The sequence below is a fragment of the Misgurnus anguillicaudatus genome, chromosome 13, assembly GCF_027580225.2.
Source record: "Misgurnus anguillicaudatus chromosome 13, ASM2758022v2, whole genome shotgun sequence".
Taxonomy (NCBI): Eukaryota; Metazoa; Chordata; class Actinopteri; order Cypriniformes; family Cobitidae; genus Misgurnus; species Misgurnus anguillicaudatus.
Window position 1 is genome coordinate 1270025 of NC_073349.2, and position 12353 is coordinate 1282377.

The following is a 12353-nucleotide window of genomic DNA, read 5'->3' on the forward strand; positions in this document are numbered from 1 at the left end:
GAACACTATGTTCCCATATCGGAAATCATGTGACCTTTTATGAAGCTCTCCAACCAAAAATCGTGTGAGGCAACTCAATAAACTTTATGAAATGTGACAGAACTTTATAAAGACAAACATTTATTTTAGTTTTAAATATAAACACACATCGCTAGACAGTAAGGGACCACAATCTACTCAATATTTAAAATAATATTAATTTAAAATTGTAAAATATTTATTACATTTTAAATTTAAGTAAATTCCTGCAATTTTATACACGGATATGTAAGAGAATAATGACAGCATTTTTTACAATGTACTGTTTAAAAATTAAGTCGAGATGGTTTTGCCGGTTGTTGACGAGCAACAGCTGTAAAAGATCACAACGCACTTAAGCAGCCACGTCACAGGAGAATAAGTGAACAGTGTCCCAATGTCAAATGAGCTTACCAGTGCTTGAACCTGAATACACGATATACTGATTCACGACTTCGGAGCTAGGGAACGGATTGAGACACCGGGAAAGTCTGTTGTTCTCTGTGCTTGTGCATTCAGCAGATACCCAGGATCTCTGCCGCTGTGTATTTCACATAATGCTGCATGGTGTTGTTCAGGATGTCTTGATTTTAAATGATATTTGCGTCTTTCTATGACACTTTAAAATGCTTACCAACATGTTTGCTGCATTTGTGCATCTCTCACTCTGCGCTGGTAACTATTTGTTCGCATCATCAAAGACCTCATTGTTCAGTAAAAATTTATTTGACCGTTTCACTTTCTCAGCCGAACATCGAAAATTAGTTTTTTTGCTTTTTTCGGTCGAATAATTTCGGTTGGTGAACATTTGGTTCATCCCTATCTGCAATATATATATAAAATGTATATTAACCACAAGCAAGCATTCACTTTAAAATAAGCAATGAATTTCTGTGAAGATCTATAAAGAAATTCCTGTGCAATTTATATGAATGTGCTTTTACAAATGTTAAAGAGGACCCTATTGTGATTTTGTTATATTTTATTTCTTGCTATGGAGCCACCAAATCAAAATGATGTCATCACAAAGGTTTCTAGATAGAACAATAAAATACAAAGACATTGAACTTACTGGCTAGCAGGGCTCCAGACTAGGGATGTTAACCGATGACCGTTTGACCGATGGTTGACCGTATCAACGTTAACCGGTCAAAGTTGTCGGTTGTCACTTAAAAAAGTGATCTCTAAATTAGGCTATTTTAGACAGTGGACTAAACGCTGCTACAGTTAGTCATCTCTTTCTAAGATCTTTTTGTGTGATTTGAACAAACCCCTTACACTCAGTTTTTCATAACTGGACTATTTGTACTTAATAAAAAACAATAAAAACATTTGGAGCGTGGTCACTGCGTTTGGTTTCGCACGCTCACAAGGTTTGCGAAAAGTAAATGCTACAGGCTATTTTTTGATAAATTCCTTTATTCGAATAGTAAATAAAATTCAGTCTCTCCTAACTGTCTTCCAAATTATTAACATTTACGTAATTTAGGCTAATAGTAAAGTGCAGAGTAAGTTTTGTTTTTGTAAATCCTCAGACATGATTTTACCACTTAATTAAGTTTTATACCTTGATCCAGTTTAGATCACAACATCATATGATGTCTAAATGTAAGAGTGTGTTCTTCACACAGGTGGAAAGGAGACTGTGGTGGTAAAAAACAACTGTGGTTTCCTGCAAACTATGTGGAGGAGATCAGCCCTACAGCTGTGGAGCCTGACAGAACTGTGAGTTTACCACAACACATTTACACAACTGCGCGTGCGTGTGTGTGTGTGTGTGTGTGTGTACAACACTGCACGTTTACACAACTCTGATCTGTGTGTGTTTATTGTTAGTATGTAAAGTCAGTGTGTCTCTGACCTTAACTCTCTCTCTCTCTCTCTCTCTCTCTCTCTCTCTCCTGTACACGTGCACTCGGCAGGCCTCAGAAAACAGTCCTTTGGGAGATCTTCTGAGAGGAAGTGCGGACGTGTCTTCCTGTCAGATCGGTACCTTTCCTTCTTTTCTCATACACACTCAAACTTGTGTCCCTGTTTAAAGCCCTGTTTCAAATTCCCACACAAACACACACCAAGTTATTGATGCAATGCAATGCAAGCAAATTAAAAGAAATCAAACATTTCTCTTAAATTTTATGGTAAATGCGTTGTTCTTCAATGATAGTGGCAAACAAGAGGCACAATTGTTTTTGACATAGTTCAATTTATTGCTGCAGCACTAAAATTGGTTAAAGTCCCTGTGAACAGGAAGTTACGATCGACTTCACTTCTGTATTGTGACGTATTTCAGAGTGAAATGGAATATCACGCAATTTTAAAAAATCGCGGCTGCGGCTTGAGTTTTTCACTCTGAATTAATTAAATACAGAAAAAACTTTCACAAAAATCATAACAACCTGATAACACACGACTATGCTTACTTGTTAAGAGAGACTTTAACATCAGGTTGCATATTCAGCATAATTGATGCCTTTGAATTCAGATGTTTAAATGTTTATTTGCATTTAAGTAAAATCTGCAATCTGTAGCCTTTTTGATGGAAAATAAATAAAAATCAATTATTGAGCAAGTACATAATTTTTTTTACTTTGCTTCGAATTAGGACTGCATAACAATTAATCGCAACTAAACGTTTGCAGAATAAAAGTTTTTGTTTAAATCATATATATTTATGTACTGTGCATAATAATTGCGTATATATAAATACACACAACCTAAGCATTGCTTGAGGTTGTGACAAGCAGTACTGAATAAAAACCTTTAACAAATCTTCTTATTCTCTTCTTATTTTTAACATTTCCAGATTTGGCAAGGTGTATTTACACTTTTGACCACCACAAACATGATATTACGTGTAGACAAATTATACTGTCGAAGCCGATGGTGTTGTGGGCAGTGCTCCAACATGTGGTGCTTTCGCACTTTTGGCGACCCAAGTTCGATTCCCGGCTCGTGGTCATTTGCCGATCCCATACCCCTCTCTCCTCCCTGTACTGTCCTCTCTTTAATAACTGTCAAATAAAGGCAAAAATGGCCAAAAAATATAACTTAAAAAAGACAAACTATACTAAAATGAAATAAAAACTAAAAGTAATGATTTTTAAAAAATTGAAACAAAGTCAAATCTATTTATGCACCTCTAAAAACAACATAAAAATAAAACATTACAAAACTAAATAAAAATAAAAACTAATATTCTTTTTAAACTATAATAAGCTTGCCGCCCACGAACAAGCACATTTGTCAAGATACATATATCTGATCCTCGTTTACATTTTTATATTTTAAAATATATGTATGCATTATATATAAGATCTATATGCATCAATGTGCACCACCCCACACATATTCTATAACCACCACATGGTGCATTACCATCACGGTGGTAAAATACTGCCACCGTCACAGCCCTAATGGCAAAAGTTAAGAATTGCATGTTGCATTTGGCATTGGTAGCACATATACACTGTCACTGTTATAGCACTGAATTATGATTACACAGTTTGTAAATGTGGCTTCTCTCTCCTGCAGCTATAAGAACTGAAGGGAAGGGCAGCAGACCGTACGTCTTTTCTCTGGTTCCTGTAGCCTCACCTCGTACAGGCCCAGTGCTGGACATTGCAGCCAGCTCAATGGAGGAGCTAAAGGACTGGGTGGCTAAGATCCGAGAGGTCACCATGACCTCTGAAGCCAAGGTAAGCTGATCAGAAGCCTGCCAGTCTTTTGATATCAGTTGTCTCCTTTTCAAACCAAATAACTGACCTGTTAAAAAAGCACTGCTTGTAAACCGTAATATTGGTGCATCCCATCACACTCTGATGTGTCCTATCAAAGTATTATAACAAATTTCTACATGAAATTAAAGTAATTGATACATTTCATCCCTTATACTGCTTGAAAGACTAATGATAGTTTCTTGTCCATCAGCTGGAGGAAGGTAAAATGATGGAAAGAAGAAAGAAGATCGCTTTAGAGCTGTCAGACTTGGTCATCTACTGCCGACCAGTTCCTTTTGATGAAGACAGTAAGATGCCCGATGGGTTTATTTTTTATCCAAACTTATTTTATTTTACAACACATGACTAATACCATCATTCAGCTAGCCATAATATCTGTTAGTGTTCACATTCATCTCAAGCATACACAACCTTTTTGTTGCTTTCAGGCCATGTCGTAATTACCATAATTACAAGATGACAACACATGATGTTGTTCACAATTACCAGTTTCTGTGGCAAAAAACTGCTTTGTTTTTCGTTTGTTCACTTTGAGACATTAGCCAAAATTGACGATAGACAGTTATGTAAATAATCAAACCAAAATATTTTGAGATAGCTACCGATCTTCACCATTTTGTGTGTTTTCGCGTGATGGTCAGGTGGTACAAATCTGTGCTCTTAGTAAATAAAGCGTTTATAAGGTGTAATTACAAGTTCAACGTTTACGATTTAAACATTAATGCATTAAACAATTTGGCCTTTGCCAATTGCAAGAATACAAACAACTTCCTGGTGCGGAGTAATACCGTACCTCACAGCACATCTAATACAAGTCAAAGGAGTTGGACAAAAACTACGATAAAACCTGTCGGAAAGCATCTTTTGCAGCGATTTTTGTGTGAGCATATCAGTGAACACCCCTGACCACTGTGTTTTTATTTGTTATTGTCTGGTGTCACACAACCACTTGTAGGGCTGTATTAAAGAAAAATGCAATATGGGATAGCATGCTAAATGGTGTGATATGCAATACAATATTTTCTAAATATTCTAAAATGAGTTTAAATGGAATTAAAATATATTTTAAAAAACGAATAACCATCATACAGTATGTTTCAAAATAAACTGTTTCCTCTCTCTCCCTTACAGAAATTGGGACAGAGCGGGCCTGTTTCCGGGACATGTCGTCTTTTCCAGAGACCAAAGCGGAGAAATATGTGAATCGAATCAAAGGAAAGAAGTTCCTGCAGTATAACCGTCTACAGCTCTCGCGTATCTACCCGCGCGGTCAGCGCCTGGACTCATCTAACTATGACCCGTTACCCATGTGGTTGTGTGGCAGTCAGCTAGTTGCCCTTAACTTTCAGACTGCAGGTAAGAACGGGAGTTGAACTCTCTATTTCTTAATCCAGTTTTTGTGTCTTTAGTGGTGATTCTGTCATTTTGCTTTTGTAATAATTTCTTGGGTTGTCTTTGTTTAGACAAGCCAATGCAGATGAACCAGGCTCTCTTTATGCTGAATGGCCGGAGCGGTTATGTGTTGCAGCCGCCAATCATGAGGGATGACAACTTTGACCCATTTGATAGACATTCTCTAAGAGGAGTGGAGCCAATCACTTTGGTCATAGAGGTACAGACACACTTTTATTGTGCCCACACATTTGGCGGCAGTAAAATTGGTTTCCGATATTTTTACAGTGACATACTTTCATTAATGGCCTAGTAAATGATAAACATTAAGAATCAGTTTCCCGGACGTCTGATAGAAAGCGTTTTAGTGGTGTTTTGGGAATCGCTGTCTTAGTAGCCAGCAAGCAAATTTGGCTAAAACAAGGCAACATTTGGGCTTTCAGTGCAAGTTTAATATGTATACGTTGGAAGCAAACACCTTCAACACCTGTTGACTTTGCTTACCTGATGGAATATAATACTTCTCCAAGTTATTTTGGCAAAAACGGCATGCAACCAAATTCAAGGTTATTTAGGGTAGTGGGTTACTCATAGCCAGACCATTTGGGGTCTATAGTTGGCCATCATTTCACTGTCTGGGCTTTTGTTGCTGGGTATGTGGTATTCGCGGTTTCAGATACTGTAAACACATCATTTAAACTTGTCCCCTACTCTCTTTATATTTCTGTCTTTTGGTGCTGCGTCAGTCATTTCTGTAGCTGCTTTACATCTGGTCACTGTGTTTCTATAAAGTCCCCACCCTTAAAGGACAAGTTGGGTATTTTACACTTAAAGCCCTGTTTTCAGATTGTTTATGATGAAATAGAAGCGTTTTGACTGAAATTTCGACATTTGCGGCTGCCCCGAGAATTTTCGGGTGTTTGTTCTATCACCTCCCACCTCTATAATGTGTGTATAGGTGCACAGGAACAATCATTCCTAAAATGCATTAAACTTTCGTTTACAAAGATGTGAAACTCAGCGAGTGGTCAGGGGTGTTCACTGATATGCTCACACAAAAATTGCTGCAAAAGACGCTTTCCAACAGCTGTTTTAGCATTCGTTGTAAACTTGTGGACCTATTTTTCCAAACGCCTCACACCCGTATATTCTTCCGCTTAGAGCTTGAATAATAGACACTCCAGCCCAGTTGGTGGCGATAATCCACCTTTACCAATTGTAAGATTACAAACAACGTTCCCGGCGCGGAGTAATACCGTACCTCACAGCACATCTAATACTACATCTAATAATAAAGTCAATGGAGTTGGACAAAAACTATGATAAAACTTGTTGGAAAGCATCTTTTGCAGCGATTTTTGTGTGAGCATATCAGTGAACACCCCTGACCACTCTGTTTTTATATGTTATTGTCTAGTGTCACATACCCACTTGTAGGGCTGTGTTAAAGAAAAATGCAATATGGGATAGCATGCTAAATGGTGTGATATGCAATACAATATTTATTTTTTACTAAAATGAGTTTAAATGGAAAACGAATAACCATCATGCAGTATGTTTCATACTTCAGGGAAAGAAAGTATCACAACAACTTCTAAAAGTGAACAGCCATGTTTTACTGTTGCATAGAACAAATCAGATATTTTAACAATGTAAACAAAATAAATCAAATCAACATCACCACTATCATGCTCAGTTAGCAACTAACATTCACGTGCCAGATACTATATCTGCATTGACCTAAAACTTTGACCATACGTTACTTTTTGAAGTACATAATTATAATTTATTGCAAATTAGGCATGGGCCTGTTACTGGTTTCAAGGTATACCGAGGTTTTAAACAGTCAAGGTTTCAAAACCATCAAAATGTTCTGTGATACCGTCTCCAAGGTATGAGCTTTACGAAAATATTATATCTTTTTGAAAGCATATTATAATTTAAAGGCTTTATTTTTACCTCTCATTTGAAAATAACACATTTTAGTGTTGCAATGGCAATACCGCAACACTGTGAAACCGTGGTATTTTTGCTAAAGGTTATCACACCGCCAGAATCTTATACCGGCCCATGCCCATTGCAAACCACCCTCTTGACCCTGCTGGAAAAACCAGCAAGACTAGCATATGTTGTGTTTTGGTGCTGGTGACCACCAGCTAACCAAAACAAATAAACATTTTAAACAAATACAACAAACATAATGTTGCATATTTCACCTTTCAGTTTATTGTTATTGAAAATATGAGATGTTCATGTGTTTTGAATTTGTTGTGTGGTTGCAGGTTTTGGGAGCTCGCCACTTGCCCAAACATGGTAGAGGTATTGTTTGCCCTCTCATCGAGATTGAGGTTTGTGGAGCAGAATATGACAACGCCAAGCAAAGGACAGACTCTGAAGGTGAGGTGGATAAACAACATTTTATTGACACGTGACTTGCGTTAAATGTTCTTTAACTTGGAAATGAAAATGTTGTCATCTTTAAGTCATTAAACCCCTTACTGGATTTCTCTGCTCTTTAAACCAAAACTGAGATAAAAAACATCAATAATGCAGTACAGGCTCAGAAAGAACAGGTTCAGATCAAGACTTCAATTCAGTTTTATTTCTATGCATGCAATGCATGCCTATTAGTAAAGACAGTGAAGTCAAACAAACATCTGTATCAAATTGTTTATTGCATAAAATAATGGATTATAATCAGAACATTTGAAATGTATGGCACAAATCACATATAATAATTTATAAAGGTTTTGTGTACTTTTAAAGCTCGAGAATTGGCAGCAGAACCAAAACTGAAGTAAAAAAATCAGTTTTGTGTCCAAAAATAGAGAAATTGAAAAATAATCTTTTTGGTACATATCCCTCCGAGTATTGAATATTCCTCTGGCTTATTTCTTTTTCTTTATCTTGCAGCGGATAACGGTCTGAACCCCACTTGGCCCAGGAAGCCCTTCCGATTCACCGTGTGCAATCCTTCCTTCGCATTCTTGCGTTTTGTCGTCTATGAGATTGACATGTTCAATGACCAGAACTTTCTCGCCCAGGCAACGTTCCCCATCAACTGCCTCAAAACAGGTGTTGTTTCAAATAAGAAACAAAAATTGTATGATTTCTGTAGCACTTTTTTCTTGCTGGCCTCAACCAGGGTTTGGATGTTGGTCTCTTATTATTCAAACTCCTCCATCAGCGTAACTGCTTTCTTACTTATCACCCATTAAACCCTTTTCGCTTGATGAAAGAAGCCAAACTATACATGATAACCAAGACCAAGTACCAAGAGCAGATACAGGAAGTTCCATCATGCAGTGAAAGTAAAATGTTTTTTTTGTCCTACAGGCTACCGATCAGTTCCTCTGAAGAACAGCTACAGTGAAGATCTAGAGTTAGCATCTTTGCTGGTGCACATGGAAATCATCAGAGGAAGAGTGGGCTATGAGATCATAGTATGTACCGTAGATATGCACTATTTTATCAACCCATTCAGTATGCTGTATTGTGATAGCAACACACTGATTGTTTCTCACTGCAGCATGAGAATGGCGAGATGTTGAGTCCGTTCTCAGCGGCGGGCGCCATGGCCTTACAGGTGGGCCGGGAGCGTATGGGCGACACCAGCTCGATTTCATCCACGTCCTCCATGTCACCTCTGCCTTCGTCTCCGGCTCAGGCGCTGGGATACCGTGGTCGGGAGGGCTCGTTTGAGGCCCGATATCAGTCTCCGTTGGATGACTTTCGAGTCTCACAGGAGGCGCTGTTGGACCAAGAAAGCAGGAGGTATGATGACAATTCTAGCGATTCACACCGATTCACTTTATAAGTTAGTTTACAAAATAATAACGTGACGTTATTGGAACCAAAAGGCGGAAGTCAACCGCTGCAGCACACAGACATTTTAGAGAGCGCACACCAGATGCGCACCTACAGCGGAGCTTACACGAGCAGCACAGAAGGACCGTTTGATTCATTTTAAACTGCATAAAACATTTTGATATTGTCTTTCTCTGCCTTTCTCTGTTCATCAGGGAGAGACGGCACCTTTAATTCACGTCCCGCATCTGACTTGTATTTCAATAGCATTTCCCAAAATCTGTATTGCCTGCTTAGACATAATAACATAAACACAGTTCTGTAAAAATATGCACATAGTTTATCCAGACAGAGGTGCTAGGTGTGCTGCACTGTTCATCGAATCGAAATTGATTCCCATCCCACCCATAATGATGACTGTGTTTGTAAAGAAAGAGATGCTGAAAGAGATGTTTATTCCATAAAAGAGATGTTTATCCATAAACAAGAAACTATCTATGTTAATTGTAATGAATATATAGCCACAGAAGTTTTGTCTTTTTAATGATCATCATTTCTACATTTATTGTGACCATTTCATGTCTGTTGAATTCCAACAAAAGCAAACCTCAGTAGTGAGAGCATGATCAGGGTTATTTTGTCAAATATTTATTTTTGAACTATTCCCAAATTACAGATTAAACCATTAGTATTGTGTGTTGAAAAATGAATATAAACTTGATTTCTTTACAGTTATTCAAAGTCTATAAAATGTTGCATCTTTTTTTGCTATTTGATCAGTTTTTCCCATTTCAGTACATAAATGCAAATAAAAACTTTATTTTATTAGTAGTTGACATAATGAAACGCAAAAAATCATTTTACTTAAACACATACTAATAATAGTAATTTTTTTAAAATCTCAAAATAATCTTGAAGTGGTCTTGTATTTTTTTTCGGGGGCTGTATTTATGCGTTAAACACATTTAGATGTAGTTTCAGTCTTTCTTTCTTGCCCCAACTCACGGCTCTGGTGCCACCAAGAGCCCTGCAAGCAGAATTTCACTTAACTGTCCTCCAAATCATACTTTGTAATTGTGATTTCTGTCCAAAAATTAATTTCAGGTGTACATACAATTCAGATAATTTTCTGTGCTTTTTCTATAATCGTTCATGGGCCAGCATTGCTGTGCACTTATTTATTTACTGTGAAAATAGTGCAGTCTATGAAAAAGACAATGTCAGGCTTCACAAAACTGTGAAATGATGATGGTCTTTTATTCACATGCTGTTTCTTAACTCTTCAAGGATTCGGAGGGCTCGCATCAGCGCCGACAACCGCGCGTAAACCGAGCCGCTTGACAGATGGACAGAACAGACGCGAGGCCAGCGTCAAGGCTCCTTCAGGGCTGATGATGTCAAGGACAGCTGTGAAACCCGTTTCTATGGAAATCATCGTAGCCAGCATTTTTGGACCGATCTCCCTCTCTGTGACTCTACCGCTCGTGTCCACGCGAGTTGCAGAGGGACTTGCGGAGCATGCAGATGATGGAGGAGCCTTTGCTTACAGACAGAAATAAACAAATATCTGCTTAGCTACAATCTGAACCTGGAGCGCGAGGGACAGGTGTATTCTGACGCAGCGTAAAACGCAAGGACAACAGCGTGCTGGTGGACGCTAAAAGATCAATGTTTCAAAATTGAGTGGGGACTGTATCATTCTTCACTTTGAAACTGATCCCAGGTTAACATTTATGGAGTAATAATTCTTTCTTTACTCTCTCTCTCTCTGGCTTATATACAAGTATATAAATGTGCGTGCTCCATGTTCTGCTGTCGATCAGAAAACATCTGCTCTCAAAGAGCCTCTCACTCCAGATTTTGTTTCCGTTTCCAAATGATTATTTGTATTATTTAAGCATTTGTTTTAAAGTTGTCTTTTTTTCTAACATGAAGGCTTGGCCATTTTAATTGTTTTTCAAATTCTTGCTCTTTCTCCTTTCCTCTGTCTGCATCGGACTGAAGTTTGACATAATCCGGGATGCACATTTCATAATCCAGGGTGTTTTTAGACAGAGAGATGGCAGTATAAGAGATCATAGCTTCTTATCAATACGTTAACTCAAAAACAGACATGTTAGTTGTTAGAATAAAATGAAGTGACCAGAGAGCAATATCACTCTCCTTGTTTTGTGTTTTAAGTAGACCAGCTCAGGTTTGGTTTATAAGCCAGTTTTATGCCATGGGAGTGTCGGGAACAGTGTATTTCGTTTACGAACTTGGACCATCTCATTTCACAGTGCTTATTCTTTATAAAATATCTGTGAATATTACTATATGCCTTCTTATTTTAGCAACATTTTTTAAATAACTTTTCCTGAAGGATGTTCAGGTCAAACAGGAGGATTTTATGTATTATTTAGTACCATTATGTGTTAGCTTCTGTGTCTGTGTGAAGAAAGCCAAAGGTAGACATTTCAGTTGATGTATGTATGAAATCAGGACCAAACATCGGTCAGTAAAAAACCTTAAGCATTAATTTTAAGAGAACGTTGTTCTTGACAAAATTCACCTTTGCTTGTAATTTATTTTAGCTCTGGGCAAAAGTTTTTTTTTTTTTGTGGCCTTTTGTTTGGTGCCAAGCAGTCATTGTAATTTTGTATTTTGCCACCATATTACCCAGGTTATTTCAGTATACAGATTTCTACATTTCAGGATTTACCGTTTATGTAAACAAATCAAAACTGTAGGGGTTTAATAACTTTGCAATTTTAAGCATTTCCCGTGTAGCCAGTATAACTTGGGATGTCACTGAACTACATGCATAAAGCAAGCAATGTGGTTAAAAGTATAAATTATTCTGTCAGTACAACATTAAACCTGATGTGGTTTTACTTTATTTTTTGTAATTTTTCCATTTATCTGCTTTAACATAGTTTACAAAAACCCATGTTGACTATGGTGAGGTCAGGACTGAATTGTGTGTGACTATTGGAGAAAAGTCCAGGGGCCATAATCACTTCCTAAACATATAAAAGAGAAAAAGATGAGGCCAAACTATTTTAGAGGGAACGCCGTTCATTTCCCCTGCATTTATTTCTTAAATCTCTGTACTTCCGTAACTCTTTGCCTGTCTGTAAATGAGTTTCTGCTTTTCGCTGCATCATCTTTCATGTGCCTTGGTGTATGTATAGTTAAATACATCGAAGATCCTCTGTTGGACATGTATGCCTTTTCTAGGCTTTCTTGCAACAGTGTTTTGTTACGGATGTTCTTATTTACAAACCAAGCCTTTTCTGTAATATGTGCCTATGCTGTATTGAAGAAAATATACATTTTAATTTTGCTTTTCATATGAAACATAATCAAGCCTGAGAATAAAGTACTTAACAATAGAAGTGATTTGTCTTGATAAAATTG

General features: G+C 37.5%; 1 protein-coding gene across 2 annotated transcripts in view; it reads left to right on the forward strand.

Annotated features, from left to right (window-relative positions):
- The window catches only part of plcg1 (phospholipase C, gamma 1), a 52432-nt gene extending 40101 nt beyond the window's left edge, over positions 1-12331 (forward strand). For both annotated transcript variants that reach the window (XM_055189448.2, XM_055189449.2), the window contains exons 23-33: positions 1650-1743; positions 1941-2007; positions 3550-3713; positions 3946-4042; positions 4887-5111; positions 5219-5367; positions 7430-7544; positions 8061-8222; positions 8484-8590; positions 8677-8921; positions 10242-12331. In XM_055189448.2, coding sequence (XP_055045423.2) covers positions 1650-1743; positions 1941-2007; positions 3550-3713; positions 3946-4042; positions 4887-5111; positions 5219-5367; positions 7430-7544; positions 8061-8222; positions 8484-8590; positions 8677-8921; positions 10242-10281 — 1465 coding nt within the window. In that variant the 3' untranslated portion in view covers positions 10282-12331. The remainder of the gene's footprint in view (positions 1-1649; positions 1744-1940; positions 2008-3549; positions 3714-3945; positions 4043-4886; positions 5112-5218; positions 5368-7429; positions 7545-8060; positions 8223-8483; positions 8591-8676; positions 8922-10241) is intronic.
- The last annotated feature ends 22 nt before the right edge of the window (positions 12332-12353 follow it).